At 36.4% G+C, this 22,321-nt stretch overlaps 1 protein-coding gene across 3 annotated transcripts in view; it reads left to right on the top strand.

The window, feature by feature from the left end:
- Positions 1-20,995, top strand: part of LOC104585727 (uncharacterized) — a 35,380-nt gene extending 14,385 nt beyond the window's left edge. For 2 of the 3 annotated variants that reach the window (XM_088894466.1, XM_088894467.1), the window contains 3 exons: positions 4,562-4,685; positions 19,902-20,101; positions 20,376-20,995. In XM_088894466.1, coding sequence (XP_088750592.1) covers positions 4,630-4,685; positions 19,902-20,101; positions 20,376-20,650 — 531 coding nt within the window. In that variant the 5' untranslated portion in view covers positions 4,562-4,629 and the 3' untranslated portion in view covers positions 20,651-20,995. Of the gene's footprint in view, positions 1-4,561; positions 4,686-19,860; positions 20,102-20,375 lie in introns of all 3 variants that reach the window. The other variant, XM_088894468.1, reaches the window with a different exon arrangement.
- Positions 20,996-22,321: the final 1,326 nt, after the last annotated feature.

Genomic DNA, 22,321 nt, shown 5'->3' with positions numbered 1-22,321 from the left:
TTTGAGAATTCACTTAAGTAGGTGATCATAGTGATAGGATCGGCCTCTTTGTCAAACAAAGTGAATGATAGGGTTTATCTTCTCTCTGATGGAAACCTAAACTGTCGGTAGTGGATTTCAACTGTATTTGAGATTTGGTTTTGCAAAATATATTTATGTTTTATGAAAAAAATGTTTACAAAATGTTTTAATTCGTAGGATCCATCCGAGCAGAGAGTGTGACACTGTACTTTGTAGCCAAAGGAGAGGTCATTCCCTGTTGGGCAGTGTTTAATCATTATGGGCCGAGAGGTTAAGTATAAGAGACCATTAATGGCTAATTACCTGATTGGTTTTATCTTACTTAAATTCATTATACTTGGGTTTTCATAGGATGGTTGAATTCAATGATCATTTAAGTGTAATTGTTAGGCTCATTTTGAGCCCATAGTGATGTGGTCAAGGGTTTACTGCATTTAGTAGTGAATTCGGCCAGGCTTTTTCACAGAGGCTAGGCCAAACTTATGTGAAGTCATTGTGGGGTCTCACGCCATACAAATCAGGCATAAGTTAGCCATGCAACACCCTTGGGTCGTGAGCCATATAGCTGATGGGCCTAAAACCTATAATTAATATGTTTAATTAAATTGTGGCATGGGGTGAATATGGGCTTGGAAATGGTTATGGAGCATATATGAGGATAAGGCTTATCTCGTAATAGAGTTTAGATCTAAATTAGATTTGGATAATCTCCTAATTTGATTAGGAGAAGTGCTCCATAAAGAGATAAAAGAAAAAGAGGGCAAACTAATCAAGAAGAGTTCGGATCTCTTATCCACAGCTTCCTACCTACATCCTTGCCCATGCTATAAATTTTGGACACATGTCCACTAACATGTGCCTCTTCTTCACATGTGCAGAATTGCATGTGAATTCAAAGGGATGTAATGTTGTCAAAATTCACCCATTAACCCAATTAATTTTTAACCTAAAAATAAATACTTTCCCCTTCCCAAGAATCCTAATAGTCTCATTCTCTCCATTCCTTTCTCTATAGTGTACTATTTCAAGAAACTTCACCAGCAACCGGCAACGGGCAACCAGCAACTGGTGATGTGCTCACCGACATCTTATTTTTTCTATACTCCATCAGTTAACTTTCTTCTTCTATTCTCCATAACACCATGTTCCAAGAGATTCCACCGACATACTGTGACGGTCTGACATAGGCTTAGCCTTGCCTACGCTTGGTTGGCTTACGTTAGGGACATGATCGTCATTTTTGCCTGTAAGATTTTTGGGGTAGAACTACCCTGTGACAATACGACATCCGGAAGTCGACAACTGAGGACATGCTCACTGATACACCGGTTGTTAAGTAACCTCAACCAATACAAGAAAAAATTGAGCATTATTTTCTTATAGTTCTTCTAACTAGGTTCTTCTCAGTGGTAGTTATGTTCTGTTTTATTTGATTCACTTATTTTTTGTTTTCTTCTGGCCAGGCACAATAATCTCCTTAATTTATTCTCACATTATTTTTTCCCATATTGATGGTTTTCTTGTACTATTGCATGGTATTCCAAAGCTTATGACGGGAAAACCCTCAATTTTTTATGTATTGGTTGAGGTTACTTAACCACTAGTGTATCGGTGAGCACGTCCTCGGTTGTCGGCTTCCGGATGTCGGATGTCAGTGGAATCTCTTGGAACAAGACGTTATGGAGAATAGAAGAAGGTTAACCAATGGAGTATGGGGAGAATAAGATGTTGGTGATCGCGTTGCCGGTTTCTGGTTGTCGGTTGCCAGTGAAGTTTCTTGGAACAATATGCTATAGAGAATAGAATGGAGATAATGAGACTATTAGAGTTATTGGGAAGGGGAAAGTAATTACTTTTAGGTTAAAAAATTAATTGGGTTAATGGGTGAATTCTGATGGGATGGACTTAATTTCCATCCCATTACATCCCTTTGAATTCACATGCAATTCTGCACATGTGAAGAAGAGGCACAAGTTAGTGGACGTGTCCAAAATTTATGGCGTGGGTAGGGATGTTTGTAGGAAGTTGTGGGCAGGAGATCCGGACTTGATCAAGAAGACCTCTTAATTTTGCTCTCTCTCTCTCTTCTTCTTTTGTCTTCTAAGAAACCCTAGTTCAACTACAGTTTATTTGGGATTGATAGGGATAAATTTTCCTCTAGTTTTAGTATTGGTTTGGGTGTGAACTTCCACCTTGGGATCTGCATTTGTAGAACCCGTATCAAGTATACATCTTCCTCTTTGTTTGGTTTTAAATCTGGTTCGGTTCAGTGCAAGACCGATCCTTAAAAATATAGTTTTTCAAAACATAGGGAATTCAATTCGCGGAAGGATTGGGAAATTTTTGAAATTTCACTCAGCCATATAGCATGGTTTGGCCATCCATATGATGGATCCTAACCCTTCCTTTAGTCCAACTCAAAATTGAAAATTGCATACAAACATCTCTGCATGTATGTGTATGTATGTATATATAGGGGTGAGCAAAAAAAAAAAAAAAAGAGCAAACCAAAAAATTGATTAACCGAACCGGTCGGTTTGGTGTTTTACAAAAGCCAAAGGTATTGGTTTGGTTTTGATTAACCAATATAGAAAATTGGCAGTTAACGAAACCAACTGGTATACATATATTTCTATATATTTTATATATATATATATATATATATATGTATATTATATATATTATATTTAATATTTTTTATATATTATAAATTAATAAATATGCATTATATATTTATAACATATGATATATTATTTATTATTTAAAATATAATATTATATATATTTATAATTTTTTATTATATATTTATATATATATTTTATAATACATATTGTAAAAATAAAAAACCGACAGTTAACCAAATCGATCAACTAATTGGTTTCAGTTCGATTTTGATTATCGGTTTTCCAAAAATCGATAATACCACTTTAATTACAAAAAAAAATACACGATTCAGTTAACCGAATACCACATTTCTTTCTATCAAGATATGTACGCATGCACGTTAGGCTGGGCAGAGCACTAGAAGCTATACCCAAGCCTAGTCCTAAAAATAAAAATAAAAACCCAGGGTTTTGGACACCAGCTTAACTTGTGCAAAAATGCCGGCTAAATCCAGTCTGGCTTAGGTTGAGACATACAACCAAATTGCATCCTAGAAATGTTGATAGATGAAAACATTATCACATAAGCTGTCGTGCATATTTTCCTTTATAGAGGATCGGGGATTAACCTGATCCCCCGAGTTGGCCACATAACCCATTTGAAACTTGTCCAGTTGTCTGAAACTATGAATAAAGTGGACTGACCCGGGTTGTTTTGGGGTGAGATAAAAGATAAAATATTAGTTAAAATAAATTAAAAATAAGAAATAATAGATGACAAGTGAAAGCCTGATATATTATTATCATAAACCATTATCCAAATTCATGATGGATTGACAGTTGTCAATCCCAACCCAACCCTAACATGATTAGATTCATGCCATACCCTTGCCAATGAGATGAGGTATGGCATCTACTGATTAATCACCCCATTAATCAGGTGTGCAAACAAATCAAACTAAATCAGATACAGGTTGATCCAAATTTGATTCATTTAATTTACACTTGAACTCGAATTGTTCTTATCCATTAGATTTTCATCAGATTCCAATCAATTCCAGATTGCAATCAGATATTGAATAGTATGACATTGTATTTCGTTTATAAAAATTACTTCTATGAAAGTTAAACCTACGGCAATTTAATAAAAACACAACACTTATATCAACTTTATTAATAGATATAATATAAATCCTAAATATATATAACCATATAAACATAGATATTTAAATCAAATTGAATTGATTTGAATTATATATATCAGATCACATAAGTCTATAGATCCATATTCGGCCCAGCTATAAATGGTTCAAATTCAGACAACTCTTAATGGGAGCAAATTCAAATTCGAATTTGAACAATGAAATACTAAATGCACTCCTACCACTAACATCACTAATATTATTTTCAACATTTGGTTTATATGTAGCATAATTATATGCATTATAAATCTAAAAATGAAACCCGAAGAAAAATGAGGCCTTGTCTTAATTACCAAATGGTATATTATAGCCATGTTGTCTGAATAATCGAAACCAAAGAGCAGCAATATGGAGATCATCATCAACCCCGTCATTGAAATAACCAACTTGGGCGTTAGACGACAAATGTTCTAGGATCTCATCGATCTCTTTTTTTGAAGTGATATGCCAATCCAAGGCGTTGGAGTGTGTCAATCAAGTTCAATATTTGGGATGGTTTATTAGCAGAAGTCAGTAGCATGCTCCTCACTTGTTTCTTTAGCTATCTGTATAAACAAAGTATCATACATGTCAAAAACATCCATGTCTGTGTTTATGAGCGAGAACCACACATCCATGTCTATGTGTTTATGAGCGAGAAAGAGAGAGAGATTAATAACCATGGCATCACAGGTGTATGTAATGAAGCGATCACCCCAAATATAGCTGGATCATCCTCTGGTTTTTTAATTTCAGGAGAACGTAGGGTGGGAGAGAACATGGTGAAGCTGGATGAAGCATGTTGATCCCCCCTTCCCCAAGGGATGTGCTTACCGCTGAGGATGTATGAGGGTGTGAGTTGTAAGGCCTCTACGATAAGGTATTTATAGGCCACTACCATCTTGATGTCCAGTGATTACAAGATTAATGTTAGCAAAGAGGGTGTTGTTGGTCAATACATTGTCAGCAAAAAGCAAATGTGTACTCCTATAGTACTTCTCAGCAAAAGGCAAAACAGTAGGGACGGAGCCTAAGGGAAACCTAGGGAAGCCCCCAGAAGATTTGACAATGTGGCAATCCTGTACTTTTGGGCCTAGTGCCACTTTGGTCCCTAAACTTTAAAATGTTATAATTTAGTATTTGAATTTTTAAAATGTGTCAATCTAGTATTTATCCTTAAAAAGACATAAATGCCCTCTGAGTGTATTAATCATTTAAATGTTGACAAAAATTTAAGTCTTAAATCCTTGCCTCTTTTATTTAAGAAAGTTGGGGTGTACAATGCCCAGTGAGACATGACCCTAAATTTCTTAAATAGAAGAGGCAAGGATTTGAGATTATTAATTTTTCTGTCAACGTTTAAATGGTTGATAAAGAAAGTTAGATAAAACTCAAAGGGCATTTGTGTATTTTTCAAATGCCACTTAACAGTTGATTAACAACTATAACAATAGGTATTGGATTGACACATTTTGAAAGTTCGGATAGTGAATTATCGCATTTTAATGTTCAGGAAGCGAGAAAAAAAAACCATTATGCATTTGGGTCTTTTCCCTATTGTTATCCACCACTAAAACCATTATGCATTTGTAATTATTATATATGTACCATTATGCTTGGGCCTACCCTCCCATGTGTAGCCTCCATGAAGCGGGAAGAAAAAGAGCCATTATGCATTCTATTAAACAAAATGAATGGTAAAAGGAACAGGTTTCCTAGTTGGATTTATAAAAGTAGAAGTTCAAATAACCCATTAATATTTGCGGTGAAAAATCAAAGCCTTAGGCTCAGTTTGAAAGGAGAGTATAAAGGAAAATATGTTAAGTGCAAAACTTTATACTTTATGCTATTTTGTATGTTTTGTACTGTACATATTTGTATTTGTATTCTTCCCAAGCTGTGAAAGGAATACAAATGCAAATATATAGAGTAAAAAAATCTTGTATTTTGTATGTATTTATATTTATACTCTTTCCAAACTGAGCCTTAGGATCCTTTTGGTTGTAGTGCAAATTTAGGAGTGCAAACAAAATAAGTGTGAGTCCTGTTTTAGCCTTTTTTTCTCAGATTTGACCTTGTTTTGTTTGTAAGAAGTAAAATGATGTGAATCCCATTTTATACAAAAGATAAATGAGGCGGGAGTAAGGTTATTCATTTAGGGGGAAGGTAGGTAGCAAATTGATATGATCCCCACTTTATATGAGAGAGAATGAAGGTTGGAGTAATTGGCAATTTTAGAGGAAGAATAAACAAAGATTGAATAGAAACAAAGAATGAAACGAAGAAAAAGAAAAAAATCAAAACAAGTCCTAAATAGAGGAAGAAGAGGGAATTTTCGAAAAACATTCTAAAGAATGGGTTAATGGACCAACCCATCTTGACCTTAATGTGTCACTCGACTCATATTAATCTGAGCTTACAGTTATAACAACAATTACTAACCTGCACAGATTTTCACCACCCATGACTCGATGTCGTGCTCTATGCCTCAATTTGCTAAGGGAAAATTACTTAAACCCCCTAGATTATCAAATAATTACCTAAAGCCCCCTTATGTTTTGATTATTTCTAAAACATCATTTGACTTTTCAAATATATATGCAAACACACCCCTTCCACTAAATTTTCTAATAAAAAATAAAACATAATGCTTTAACCTTTTCTTTTTTTTAAATCCCAGTTTGAATGGCAGACACCTTAAAAGAGGGCATAATTACAAATCCTTATATTCAACGTAATATTGCATGCGAGTGATATAATGTAAACATGCGAATAATCCATGATTAGATTCAAGATAATCACTTTATTTACCACATTGTAATTTGATATCAAAAAATTAATGACATCCTATTAATGTGGCTATAAGTAGAGGTGTCAATTGGACTTGATTTGGTTTAACCCAATTCAGTCTGATGTGAGCCCACTTACAGATGGATTAGATCCAATTCAGTCCAAATCTAATACAAACCAAATCTAATCCAATTTATTAATATGTAAATGGATTGGATTGGATCCAATCCAAACCGAATGAAATATCAAAATTTATATAAAAGTACTTTGGCATTGAAAAAACACTTTTGTAAAAGTACTTTGATAAAGTATTTTCATAAAAGTGTTTTTACAAAAGCACTTTATTACTTCGTAAAAACACTTTTAGAAAAGTACTTCCATAGACTTTTATAAAAGTATTTTTGTATAAGTATTTTGTAAAAGTACTTTTATAAAAGTACTTTCGTAAAAGTGTTTTTGTAAAAATGCTTTTGTAAAAGTAATTCTATAAATATAAAAGTACTTTTGTACTTTTATAAAAGTGCTTTCATAAAAGTACCTTTGTAAAAATACTTTTGTAGTTCTTTCATAAAAGTGCTTTTATAAAAGTGCTTTCATAAAAGTGCTTTTATAAAAGTGCTTTCATAAAAGTGCTTTTATAAAAGTGCTTTCATAAAAGTGCTTTTATAAAAGTGCTTCCATAAAATTGCTTTCATGAAAGTGCTTTTATAAAAGTACTCCTATAAAAGTGCTTTTGTAAAAGTACTTTCATAAGTTTTTTTTTGTAAAAGTAATTTCATAAAAGTACTTTTGTAAAAGTGCTTTCATAAAACTACTGTAAAAGTGCTTTCATAAAAGTACTTTTTGTAAAAATGCTTTCATAAAAGTATTTATAAAAAGTGCTTTCATAAAAATACTTTTATAAAAGTGCTTGTGTAAAAGTGTTTTCATAGAAGTGTTTTTGTAAAAGTACTTTCGTAAAAGTGATTTTATGCTGGTTTTAGCTTTGATTGATTTCAAATGAACAAGGGTTTGGCCTCATGATCAGTACTGAAAATTTGGTTTAGGTCCAATTCAAACCAATAAGAATATGAACCAATTTATTTAAGATTGGTTCAATCCAATAATTATAATAGATGTCCAAATCTGATTTGATAAGATTTGGATCGGATTGAGACTCTTAGCTATAAAATCATTGTTTGGTGTAAAAATAAAATCTGAAACTAACAAATGTAAAAATATAAATTCAAGAAAAACATTTCTACCTAGTCTACCTCTCCTTGGACCTTGGAGAGTTGGGACCATCATCGAGTAATGGCCCAAAGGAGAATGCAAATGGGCCTGGATGTTGTATTTCATATTTCAGTACCATTAAAAAATATATTGACCCATTGGTAAGACAACCTGGCAAAAATGAGAATGTGTATATTGTGTCCTACCAAAAAGATAAACAAAAAAAAATGTGTAAATTGTAGGATACAACATTCAAAATCTGTTGAACTCATACCTCCTACGCACAAACTCTTCCAAAGATATTCTCATCAATACACAGCTGGAGTGTCGGGTATGGCTATGGGAACAGTTTGTGGGTTGGAGGTATGAGTTCAAGTCATCATAAAGGTTGAATTCCTGTCGAGGCTGAGTATTCACTCCCCATTGGGTATGGGGAATCCCTGAAAATAATCTAAGTGGTGGGTATTTTACAAATAGGATTATGAGAATTTGGGGGTATTTTAGGATTTGAATTATGATAACTTGGGAGTATTTCAGAAATAGAATAATGGGATCCTAAGATTTTAAGAAATTGGGAAAAACTTAGAAATATTTTTAAGATAATATTAAATCTAGGACCATCGGGTTCAGGGCAGGTTCAGGGAATTATATGCAAATCCTATCCCCACCCTATCCCCGGTTCAGGGAAAAAATATTTTCCCCATCCTGTTTAAGATTAGAGAAAACCCGCCCCATTTGGGGCAGGAGACCGGCTTTACAGGGAAAATTGCCATCCCTATGTTTAGCAAATTTGGTTATGAAAGAAAAAGGATTTATTGTCTTAGAGAAAAAAATCCTTCCCTACTACTAAATTATTGAATTTGATTAGAGAAAATCATGTGTATTCCTTGTCTCCAAATTGATTAGTATCCTCTAAGGAATGTTTAGTGACTAAGTATCTTCTTGTAGTTTTAATTGCTTTTGGATTTTCATTATAAGGGGTATAGTTGAGTTTATAATGGAGAGCCATTTATGTCTTGGGCTTGGAGCAAGGTAGGTTACATCCTCCCTTGTAATCTTTTTTCTTCCCTTTGATAATGGTTAATAAAATTTAAGGTGGCTGCCCCTCCACCTGAAGTAAAATTTGGGGATAAAAAATATTATTACAAAAAAAAAACAAATTTGCTAACCATAAAATGCTACAACTATACGTCCCAAGTATGACCCAATCAATTACAATCTACGAAACATGTTTTAGATATGTGACTGTTGTGTTAGTGCCTTGAATTCCAGTTGCGACCTTTCCTTGACATGAACCAAACAAAATTGAGAAAAACTTGAGAGATTCCATAATGGTCTGTGGTGGAGAAGAACTTGGGCCTACTATATGAACTTATAGAGACAAGTGGAGATCACTAGTATCTAGTCTTGAAGTATATTGGATCTTGTAGATAGGTGGGTCTTGTAGCATAGTCAATCTTGTGGCTTATCCAATCTTGTGGTTAATCTAGATCATGCAGGATTTCGAACTCAATAGTTTTCTAAACTCGTGATCCTTTGTCCCCCTATCTTTTTATCCTTGCCATGGAATGCCTAACTAGGTTGATTCAAAAAGCTAAACTTAAAAACCAACTCCAAGGACTTCAGTTATCTTCCAGATCTCCTTCTATCTCTCACCTCCTTTTTGCTGATGATATTCTGTTATTCATTCAAAATCATCGAGAAGAATTAGATAATTTGAAAATCATCCTAGATCATTTTCAAAACTATTCAGGACAACTAATCAATCTGGAAAAATTTGGAGTTTATTTTAGAAAAAATATCCACTCTTGTCACCAAAGAATGATTAGGAGACAACTCCAAATGAAGAATCTCCATGATAATTCTAAATATTTAGGACTTCCTTTTCTTTGGGGACGAAATAAACATAATCAACTCTCTTTCCTTTTAGAAAATCTCAAGAATAAACTCAATGCTTGGAAGGCTTCTTTGATTAGTCAAGCGGGTAAGAGAATTCTTATCCAATCTATGCTTTATTCTATTCCCAATCATGCTATGACTCTAATTTAGTTACCAAAAAAACAATTTCTGCCATGGATTCTATTATCAGAAATTTCTAGTGGGGTAAATCAAATTCTAAACCATATCCTTGCTACTAGTGTTCTTGGTCTAAGTTCAATTTACCTAAAACCCATGGGGGTCTGGGATTTTGAGATATCAAGCTAGTCAACTTAATTTTTCTTAAAAAACTTGCTTGACGATATCTAAATGAACAACATAAATGGTGGGTTCAAATATGGAAATCAAAGTATCTCCCTGTTAATGAAAATTTCCCCCAGAGAATCCCATAAACTAGTTCTTTTTTCTAGAAATCCACTGCTCCTAAAATTCAAAGTCTTTTTCATGAGGTAGGTTATTTGGTTTTAGTAAGTTCAACAGATTCCATCTCCCAAGTACCTTGTATCCAGAACAATCACTCCTTTCATATGATCCATCATCCTTTAAATACTAAAATCCTTAACTTGGCTTTTAATGATCTCATCCAAAATAGAGAATGGAACTCTTCACTAACCAATTCTCTTTTTGATACCATTCAAGTATCTCACATTTTACAAACTCCTATTCTCCCAATTAACACTCCTACCTCTTGGATTTGGACCAAACATTTTACTGGTAAACTTTCAACTTCAACTGCCTATAAAATCTTAATCCATGATACTTTACCTCAGTTGAATAATTCTATTAAATCATGTATTCAATGGATATAGCAACTATCTTGTCTTCTTTGTTATCAGCTTCTTTTATTGCACATCATTTTCAATTATCTTCCAATAAATATAAAAATTTTTGGGCCAGACCAAGATCAACTTTGTGTTTTTTGTCAAACTCATCCAAAATCCACCAACCATTTATTCCTTGATTGCTCCTTTACTTAATCTATTCTTTTTGCCTCCCCTTGGAATATTATCTTGAATACTACTTCTATACACCACAATTGGATTGACTGCATAATCAGTTTGGCACAAAAATTTACTCATAAACCTGATTTTTACAAAGTTCTTAACTGATATGTTGTTGCATTATATTATATCTGGTTTGCTAGAAATGAAAAAATTTTAAAAAATTCAGATGTTTCCAATTTATGGGTTGTTCACAAAACAAACTCCATTTCTAATCAAAATTTGACCAAATCATATGATTTCAATACAATACAAAATTCTCCTTCCCAGCTGCATCTTCATCTTAAGTAGAATATTGACTGTATTATTTTTAGAGATGCAGAGAAAATTAATTCTTCTTTCTCCTTCGGAATTATTTTTCTAACTATGCAATTGGAGTGTTTACAAGTTGTAGGTGGTAGAAAGGTTTTGACATCAGTGGAAGAAGTAGAACTTTTTGCAATATATCAAGGACGTATATATATGCTCGCCAACTAAGAAAATCCAATTTGATAATCTACTCAGACTCACAGATGGTGATCAATGCACTTAAATGACGACCTGAATTCATAGGAGTGTTCTCACAAGAGGTGTGAGAACACTTAGTTAACAGCTTGTGGGGATCATTCCAGTTAGGAGAAATCTCATATAAATAGCCTTGTGAGACAAGGGTGTGTGATTGTAAATTTTAGGTGCATTGGGAGCTAGGGTTTTGGTGAGAGTTTGGAACATTGTAATTGTAAATCTCCATTGCTGATTAGTGGATTTATTCTCCTCTATCCCCATGGACAGATGCTATAAGCCAAATAACATAAATGTATAAATGTGTTTTGTGTGCTTTGTTTTCCCTTTTTTTTATGTTCATCTCTACTTGCCAATCGTTTTATCATTCTCTTGGGTTTGTTAGAATCCCAACAGTGGCTATAGAATCTAGTGGGTAGCACTAGATCATATTATGGTAATGGGCTACAGAATGGGTAGCACATCCATGCCCTGGCTTTTCAAATTCTTATTTAGCAACTTATGGTTTACAACACCAATTTCTAACTACTTCATATGTTCGTGAACAATAAACAATAACAACATCATATTATGTGCCAAAATGGTTTTTTTTTCTCAATTTTCATTAAACTTAGGACAAACAATGCTTCACATCTGCTATGGTATGCTAGCTTTTTTATTAAAATCCAAATCATCATGTGGTTTATTTTCTTATCTATACTATATAAAGTAGATATTTGCCATATATTACATACAAGTCATAAAAGTTAAATTCAAATACCATTATCAAATCCAAGTTAGTTGTCTTGGGTTACATGCACATGATCAAACTCGTGTAACTACAAACTCTGGGACAAGGTTGGTGGACCTCATGTACACCATATTCTATCCTTACCCCTTGATCCCTTGTAATATAATTCATAATACTAGAAAAAAAGAAAATACCATATATCATATATGGCCAACCTACAAATCTTGACATGTGGCATTGGCCAGATACATCCTGGCCATCCATCATCAATTACTATCAACCACTCCCAATTGCTCATCTTCTAAGGCAACTCCAATTATAAAAAGGGCTTCCACATTGAGGAAAAGACATACAGACTTAAGCTATGAGTTTCCTCACTTGTTTGGTCCAACCCCTCACAATCTCAACTAACTTGACCATCAGAGTCTTCACCCCTGGGATAACTCCTAGGGCTTCTAACGTCTTCTTTATCTTAGCAGGTTGGACCCATTGGCCTCAGACACCAGAAATTACATTGTTACCCTCGGCTCCATATTTGGCAACAACAATTGGCACCGCTTGTGGGAAATGTCTTCAAGACTTTCTCCTATGAAAACAAATTTAACCTAATCAACTAGTGTTTCTGAAATGGGTGACAAGAAAGACACCATTCCTAAAGTTCAGAACTTAATAATGATTGACCAATTTGAGCTAGTCCTGAATAAGTTAGACATCCTAGCCCAACGGTTGGACAATATATGGTGTTCGGTAGGAGGCCACCACAGGGTGGCCGCCTCGTCGGAATCCATAGACAACGGAAAGCGGTCCACTCATATCCCACTAAACCACCACTTGGGAGGCCTGAAGGAGGCTAACCCTTCAAAATCTGACAACAGCAGCTGAGGGGGTGACCCCATGGGGTCCCTCGCTAAGTGCAGGAACCACAATCGTCAGCACCGTCACGTGGCAACCAATTGGGACAATGACGGGTACTCGGGACACTATAGTCCCCCTCCAAGGGTGAAAGGTTAGCGCCACACCTCTCCCCACTGGTTTTCGACCTTCGGGACCTCCTTAATGATTTTCGACCCATCCCATATGAGAGAAAACCAAGACTAGGATGAAGCAATGATGCTATACATCGACCAACGCCTCAAAGATATTCAGGCATAGATTGGCACCATTCAGGATCAGCTTCAGCAAGTAAAGGAGGGCCGGGGTAACACCTCCATCAGCAGCCATGCCTCATTCAGTCGGATGGAGGCCTTCGTGGATTCCATCATCTCCGAGCCCCTCCTGTTGAATTTCAAGGCCCCGACGCTAGAGACCTATGATAGGAGTACAAACCCTGAGGACCACCTAGAAAGCTTTCAGGCCCTTATGCTCCTACACGTATACTTCGACAACCTCAAGTGTCGAGCCTTCCAGGCCACATTCAAGAGAGTAGCACGCTGATGGTTCTCAACACCGACTCCATACTCCATCAGTTCTTGGGATCAGTTCACGGACCTCTTCCTAGGTTACTTTGTAAGCAGTCGATAATGTAAGAAAATTGTCATCTCCCTAATGTCCGTCAAGCAAAAGCGTAGGGAAAGTCTTTAGGCATATATAAAGAGATTCAACCAGGAGGAACTCAAGGTCAAGGACCTAGACACCTCGGTCTCCATGCACACAACCATCAGCGGCCTTTGACCCAGACCCCTCATCTAGTCCATTTCCAAGACTTCGCCCAAGACTAAAGCCAAGTTCTTGAAGAAGGTCCAAAAATACATCACCGCCGAGGAGGCCGAAGCTAACAAATGCCTCCAAGATCCGGAAGCAGGGCCTAGTGACAAGAAGAGGAAGGAAAGGGGTGGCCGCAACGATGGCCCCACCAACAAGGGCGGTAAGAAGAGGTTGCCGGCCCCTTTTATTTGACAAGTACATGCCACTAAACTCCTCCTGAACGCACATACTGATGCAAGTAGGGAAGGAAGAATTCATGAAATGACCATCCAAGTTGAAAAGGAACCCGAGGGGAAATCCCAAGAAGTACTACAAGTACGACCACGGCACCGACCATAACACCAAGGACTGTTACAAGCTCAAGAATGAGATCGAGTCCCTCATCTGCCACAGGCATTTAAAAGATTATGTTGAGGGCAATGCCCCAGCATCATCCTCGCAATAGCCACAAGCCAGGCCTCACACTCATCGCCCACTAGCCAGAGTCATTGAAGACATAACTGGGGGCTCAGCCTCGAGGGAAGCATCTGCCTTGTCTCAAAAGGCATATGCTATGTAGTGTAACATTCAAAGCCCATCACTAAAGAGGCTGAGGCCGGAGGACCTCATCTCCTTCTCAAATGATGACCTATAGGGGGTATTTGTGCCCTATGATGATGCGTTGGTGGTGTTAATGAACATCACCAACTACATGGTGAAATGGATCCTCATAGACAACGGCTCATCGACCAATATCCTATTCTATGAGACATTTGAGAAGATGCAATTGACACCAAACTGAATGCAGCCAATTGAAATGCCTCTTGTTGGGTTTTCCAAAGAAACTGTTAGATTTGATGGAAAGATAACCTTGCCAATCACTATAAGGACCGAATCCCGGCACGTCACTCGAATGATTGAGTTCTTATTCGTGAAAATAGGCTCACCTTACAATGCCATCACAGGGAAGCCAACCCTTTACACACTTAAGGCAGTCATCTCGTCTTACCACCTCACCATGAAGTTCCCCACAGAGCATGGTGTAGGGGTAGTTAGGGGAAATCAACAAGTTTTTAAACAGTGCTACGTTACAGCGTTAAAAGGCAAGAACAAGGAAGCCCTACCACTAGAGGGGCTTAACCTCAGGGACGAATAAGGCAGTCATCTCATCTTACCACCTCACCATGAAGTTCCCCACAGAGCATGGTGTAGGGGTAGTTAGGGGAAATCAACAAGTTTTTAAACAGTGCTATGTTACGGCGTTAAAAGGCAAGAACAAGGAAGCCCTACCACTAGAGGGGCTTAACCTCAGGGGCGAACTGTCCAGTTGATGCCAATTGGCCGAGAACCTTATCTCGGTTCCCCTAAACGAGGCTAAGCTCGAGAAAATGGTATGAGTTATGTCTCACCTCCCTCAAGACACTTTCCGAATTGGTAAGCTTCCTCAAAGTCAATACCGACATGTTTGCTTGGTCCGCTGCTGATAGCCAAGACTTGACCCCTCGATCATTACTCACAGGATGAACATATACCCAAGCTATAGGCCGGTTCAACAAAAGAAGAGGAACTTTGCACTGGAGCATTGGAAAGCCATCGGAGAGGAGGTAGACAAACTACTTGGTGTTGGCTTCATAAGAGAGATACACTACCCTAAACAGCTACCTAATGTGGTCATGGTGAAGAAAGCTAATGGAAAATGGCGCATATGCGTTAACTTCACAAATCATAACAAGGTCTGTCCCAAAGACAACTTTCCTTTGCCAAGAATTGATCACCCTATCGATGCCACCATAGGGTATTAGCTACTAAGCTTCATGGACGCCTTCTCTAGTTACAATCAGATAAAAGTGCATCCCGATGACGAAGAGAATACCTCATTCATCACCAAGCATGACACCTATTGCAACAAGGTGATGCTTTTTGGTTTAAAGAATGCTGAGCCCACTTACCAAAGACTGGTGAACAAGATTTTCAAAGAGCAGATGGGGAGGAACGTCTGGGCCTATGCCAATGACATGGTTGTGAAGAGTCTTAAGGGCTAGCCAGCATACATCGGACCCTGGCGAGAAATTTGGGATAATGAGGAAATACAACGTGAAGCTAAACCCCACTAGGTGTGCCTTTGGGGTCACCTCAAAAAAATTCCTAAGCTTTATAGTCACCCAACGGATCATAGAGGCCAATCCTAAGAAGATACAAGCCCTACTAGACATGGAGCCCCCTCGGTCAATTAAAGAAACCCAAAGCTGGTGCATACCCTTCTTCCGGCCATCAAGAAGTTGAAGGAGTTCTAGTGGATAGAATATTTCTATAAAGCCTTCAAAGAGTTATAGTCCTACCTCGCGTCACCACCATTGCTCACGCGACCCATCTTGAGAGAAACCTTATTATTGTACCTCTTGGTTAGGGACGAGGCAATCAACTCGATGCTAGTTCGGGAAGACAAGGGAACTCAAAGGCCGGTGTATTATGTCAGCAAGGTCCTCAATGAGGCCGAGACTAGATACCCATAAGTAGAGAAAATAGCCTTTGTGCTAGTGGTCTCAACTAGGAAATTGAGGCCTTATTTTCAAGCCCAATAACATCTCGGTGTTCACCAACCAACCCCTCAAGTAATGCTCTCGAAGCCTGAGGCTTCAAGTCAGATAAAAAGAAGTGGAATGCACCTTCATCCATGGCCATTTCCTTGGGTCTTCATAGTGGCTGAATCCAAGGATCATTTATGTGTAAATGTTGGGCCCAGATCGAGTCCATGTTGATTGGCTCAGGGGTTCACTGCTCTGAACAATGAATTTGGGTGAGGCCTTTGTGGAGTCCCACGCTATACAATACCAGGCCTAAAGTGGCCATGCAACACCTAGGGTCGTGAGCCTTTGAAGAAAATGGGACAAAGGCCTAATATTAATTGTCATGTGATTTGGGTCAAACTGGGTTTGATATTGGGTATGGAGCACTCATCCTTTCATTCTCAAGAGGATAATGTTTAATTTTTAAAAGAGTCTAGATCCAATTCAGATCTAGATATCTCCTAATTAGATTAGGAGTATGTTCCATTAAGAAATAAAAGGAGAAGATGGCAAACAAGACAAGACTACCTCTATCTCTAGTTCTTTCTTCTTCTCTTTTGTCTCCCAGGAAACCCTAAAATGACCTAGGCTTTCAAGAATTGATTTAGATCAGTTTTCTTCTTTATTTTTGCAAGGAAAACATAGAAGAATAGCATACTCAATTACCCTGCTCGATCCAAGCATGTTGAATAGCAAATTTGCTAAAATCAAGTGTTGCTAAATTAGTTCTCTGTACACTGTGCCATCTTCAGTTGGAAGTCGGTTTTAGGGCTGATATTGAGCATGAACTTACCACCTTGGGAGCTGTGACTTGTGCTCTCCGTATCAAGTATAATCTCCCTATTCCTTGGTTTCAAATATGGTCTGGTTCAATGCAAGAATGATCCTGAAATTTTAGATTTCAAATTTACTAGGGAATTGGTTCCCTAAAAGGATAGAAAAAAATTTGAAATTTCAGCCAACCATCTAGCATGGTTCGGCCATCCATGTGATGAATTCTAACTCTACCTCAACACTTATATGTAATCAAGGTACTTTAACAAATTCTCATATCAAACCAAATTGTTTTAAGGCCAAACCAAACCAGACTAAATTTGGGAGTGACCATATAATGAAAAACCCCTACGAGCAAGCCATTGTAGCCATACATCTTGAAAGACCTTATATCCTACCTAAAGGGTAAAGATGTGTGGTACTCAATTTGGGTGATTTAGAGCTAAACGGACACACAACACCTATTGATTTGTTGTTTTCATTTACAATGCAATTTTTTACAACTGTTTCACCTCAAACAGTGGTTACCAATTACCATATGTGATTTATATCTGTTTAGTTTGAGTCGTCTAAACCTAGCACTAAGGTGACCCCTAAATCAAAACACAACACCACTATACCAAACACCCCTATGTCCTATTTGTCTAAAGTTGGACTTGGGTTGGGAAACTTAGGCCTTGTTATCAGGTTGGGTTGGGCCCAAATCCAAGGTCCATGATTTATGTTACGCCTCGGTTTGCCACTTTGCCCTGTGTCTAACCCAGCTTCCCAAATTATACTCTAACTAGCGGGGACCCATGAGATACACGGGCTTTACTAAATGAAAATTAAACAATAGAAACACATAAGAATAGACCATTATTTTATATTTTAATTTTTTAAATGGTTAATAATTATTTATATTTTATATACTATTTTTAATATTTTTTGCAATACAACAACAACAACAACAACAACAACAATAATAATAATACTAATAATAATAATAATAATAATAATAATAATAATAATAATAATAATTAATTTTAGCTAGCGTTGTTCATCAAACCGATGAAATTGACCAAACTGAATAACCTGAACCAACTCGACCTGAGTTGGTTGGTTTTCTAGTATTTTTGGTTGGCTTTGGTTCAACCACTCCCCAACCTAACCAGGTTGTGTCAGTTTTGGTTTGGCCATTTGTAAAGAAATCAAAATCAAACCAACCCGACCATAAATATATATTAATATTTTATATTTTAAATATAATTTTTAATATGGGGAAGTGGGAAAATTCCCATATTTCTTAGTCTAAAATATTTTATATTATAAATTTAAAATTTTCAATGTATTTTTTAATAATAACACTATATTTTTTTAAACTTAACTTTAATTTTTTTTAGTTTAAGTCTCTTGAACCAACCAACTAAACCAAAAATCGACCCAAATTGATATAACTAGAGTTGGCCAGTTTTAACTAATGGTCAATTGGTTCGAGTGACCAACAAACTCGATCCATGAACACTCTTAATTCAACTAAATTAATAAACTAATCTCCAATAAATAATAATAGTTTAATCTCCAAAATTTTGTATTGATGAATAATTAATTACTGAAAAGTTAGAACCAATTGATATTTTAACTATTGTAATTGAAATAATTTTCTAAAAATAATTATAGTCAATTTTAGATAATAATAGTAATATTTAATTAATTTCATATAAAAATTTAAAATTAATATTGAAATATTGAAAAATTTCATTAATATCAGTAAATTATTGATATCAATAATTTTATTAGTAATTTTTACTTCTTTATGCCTTTTTAGTGTTTTTTAATAGTTTTAAATTCATTTTTAAAATTATTTTGCATTTTTGGTATTTTTCAGTATTTTTTTGGATAATTTATAGTAATTGTTTTTCATTTTCAGTAATTATTCAACAATTTTCATTTATATTTCAATAAATTTCACATAAAAAGTTAATCAATTTTTTAATAATTCCCAGTTTATTTTTAGTAATTACGGAAAATTAATTAAAACTACTTGTTAGTATTTTTTATTAATTCCAAAATATCTTTCAGAATTAATTTGCAATTAATGTTCATTTTCATAATTATTGTGGGTTTTCCTATTTTTAATTATTATTAATTTTAATAATAGTTATTAACATTTAAGTAATCAGTTAACCAAATTTATTTAATTAATAAAAATTAATTACTAGTTACTGATTACTAATTATTAATAGGGATTTTTATTTATAATAACAACAATTAATTAATTAATTAGTAAATCGAATTGATTTAATTGATATATATTAATAATTAGTAAGTTGTAACCTAAATAAAATTAATTGATGAATACTAATTATTAATTAATAATGAGTACACTAATTATAAAAACAGTAACTGTTAAATAAAATCGGGTTCGATTGGAAACCAAATCGGCAGCACAACTGAACCGGGTTCTGTTAGAAACTTAACCCAACTCGGCAACACAGACCGACCCGACTGCATACGATTGTCTTCTTAACCCGACTGCCATCACGTCGTTCGCTCGACAGGGTGATGACAACAACATATTAGGGATGGTAGGAATGCTTGAAATGAGTGGTAGGTCGCCAAAACGACGCCGGCGACCAATATTTCTAGCAAAGCAGACCCTTTTAGGCTTGAATGGTCGGTTGTCTTTAACGTTTTGAGGTAAGAAAACCTCCCTTGTTTTGTCGGAACAACTCCTACAACCATTTTTTTAAGGGTAACTTTTTGTCTTGAATATCAATAAAAGATAATATTTTTATAAAATAACAAAAATAAGGTAACATTTTTTGAAAAAGATCAGAGAAAGGCAATGACACTGTTCATCGTCTTCCTCTTCCCAAGTGCCCCGCATTTGCATCGGATTCTCGCTACAGAGTCTTCAGCGATCTGGTGGACTCTCAAGTCGCAGCAATGCCAATCAACCCGATCGCGTTTTCTCCAACTCTGTCGAGCAGCCCTGTGATACAGAGTAGAGGAAAAAGACCCAGGAGTGGGAGTGACTTCTTCCAACTACCTAGCTCCAACCCAAGTACGACGACGATGCAGCTTCCTCTAGTTCCAACACCCGGAATGCATGTTAAAGGTAAGATTGATTGATCTAGGTATAACTTTTCTTTCCTTCTTATTTTTTATTTTACTTTTTTTTTTGTCATTAATTAAAAGCAAATGCAAAACTAATAAAGTAAGAACGAAGGAAACAGGGGACAGTAGTTGGAATGCTCTACCATATGAAGACACTTGACAGAAAGACAGACAGATGTTTAGAGGATTTTAACGCTCGGCCCTTTCAGGGCTCAGCTAATCTGGACAAACATTCGCATTTAGAAAAAATAAATTCTAAGAGATTGTATTTGCAGGTGATGGATCTCAGGCTGAGTCTCATGCTGGTGATCCTCAACATCAACATCCTCCAGTCGCGGCAGGGGTTTATGAGACTGATGAGTTAACAACCACTGTGGATGCATTGCAGAACGCCCTTCTAATACTAATCCACAATATGTCAGCCCTTCAAGAGAACGGTGTCACCGCCTGTGCCCCTGGTGAGAGCTCTCAAGACCGGAACAGCAACCGCGAAGGAGAACGCCGCCTGTGCCCTGCTCCGCCTGGACTCACCATCATGATCCCTGCTTGAGCTGTTTATCATCATGAACAGTGTCAACTCATCATGAACAAAGTTAGAGCTATTCAACCAGCAACCAGCAACCGCCTGGATTCACCGAGGCTTTAAATCCAATGTATTCGGATGAATACGGAGGCAGAGGAAGAAGGAGACGATGAACAGTAGTGTCATTGTCCTTCCTAGATATTTTTCAAAAAAGGTAACCTTATTGTTGTTATTTTATAAAAATATTATCTTTTATTGATATTCAGGGCAACAAGTTGCCCTTATCTGCTAAAAACCCTTTTTTTTTTTATGCAAAGCAGACCCTTTTGGACTTAAATGGTTAGTTGACTTTAATGTTCAAAGGTAAAAATCGTCCCCTGTTTTGGTCTGTAACGATTGGTGGTATCTAATGGTATGTTGTTAACAAGTTAGAAGCAATGAAATCGTGTGGGTTCAATTAGATACCGAACCGTGTTCCATAGACAACAAAAATAGGTACTATTTAAACCGGCCCGTTAAAGCGACCTAACCTGACTTGGGTGTCTTCTTAACCCAAAGTGGTTCACGTCGTTCGCTGGACAAAGCGACGATGGCAACATATCAAGGGCGATCGAGAAACCAAAAAATAAACTGGTTTCTACCCCATCTGAATGAATACAGAGGTGAAACAATAGTTAAGTTTCAAATAAATGAAAAACAAAGAAACATACCTGGTTAGCGGATCAGAACTGTCAATAGGTGGAGTTCAGTGGAGTTGAGCGACGGAGCGTGTGTCCAAGCATGATTAGAGCGGAGAGTTCACTTAAAGTAGTAGTCCACACACCTTCAAACCGGCGATGAGACAAAAACACAACTGATCAAAAGAAAAAACAGAGGAACCAATAAACGCCACGAGCAGAATGAGAAAAAAAAAACAAAGAAAAATAGGAGAGAAAAAAATAAATATAATGAGCACCAAGAGAAAAAAAAAATAAAGGGAGAAGTACAAATCAGCCCAGCTCAGAATTTACTAGGCCTAAAGTACAGGGGGATTGCATCCTGACCGTGAATTGATGCCAAATTCACGGGCAAGATGTGGTTTATAGGGGGGACAGGGCTAGTTGTAGGGAGGCTGGAATTCAGAATTCTGCATTGTGTCTCCGTACTTTTCCCAAAAATAAATCGCTAAGAAATGAACCTGTATGAACTTTGTCTACGTCTCTCTCGATCTCTCTATGATTCTGACTACCCCTCTCTCAATCTCTCTATAAAAATATGGTTACTATATGAGCTCTGTCTACACCTCTCTCGATCTCTCTGTAGTTTCTGACTGTTTTAAGTTAATGGTCGTAGGAAGACCTCATTGCAAAGCAAGAGTTCATGGCTGTTGAGGTTGAGAAGTGTGAACAAACAAATAACCGAGAGTTTAGTACCGTGAATGGGTGGGAGAGGAATGAGAAGGCAAAGCCATGATGATGTGGCTTAATAGGAGGCCGGAGGAAAGAGTGAGAATGAATGAAAGAGCTGGAAAGGGGTAAGGGAGAAAGAAGAGAGGTTTGAGGAGAAAAGAGAGATGGGGGAATGGGAGAAGGAGGCGGGTGCTAATGTGGAACCTAATCTCTTTATAATATAGTATAAATATGTGTTTCCTTTTATTCTGTTTCTAAATCTTGTATTTGTATTTGCACTCTACATATTTCTACTTGTACTTTTCCAAAC

Source organism: Nelumbo nucifera, chromosome 1 (assembly GCF_055504915.1).
Source record: "Nelumbo nucifera cultivar China Antique chromosome 1, China Antique-T2T, whole genome shotgun sequence".
NCBI classification, from domain to species: domain Eukaryota; kingdom Viridiplantae; phylum Streptophyta; class Magnoliopsida; order Proteales; family Nelumbonaceae; genus Nelumbo; species Nelumbo nucifera.
Note: the sequence above shows the minus strand (reverse complement) of the source record. Positions and strands in the feature narration are given on the sequence as shown.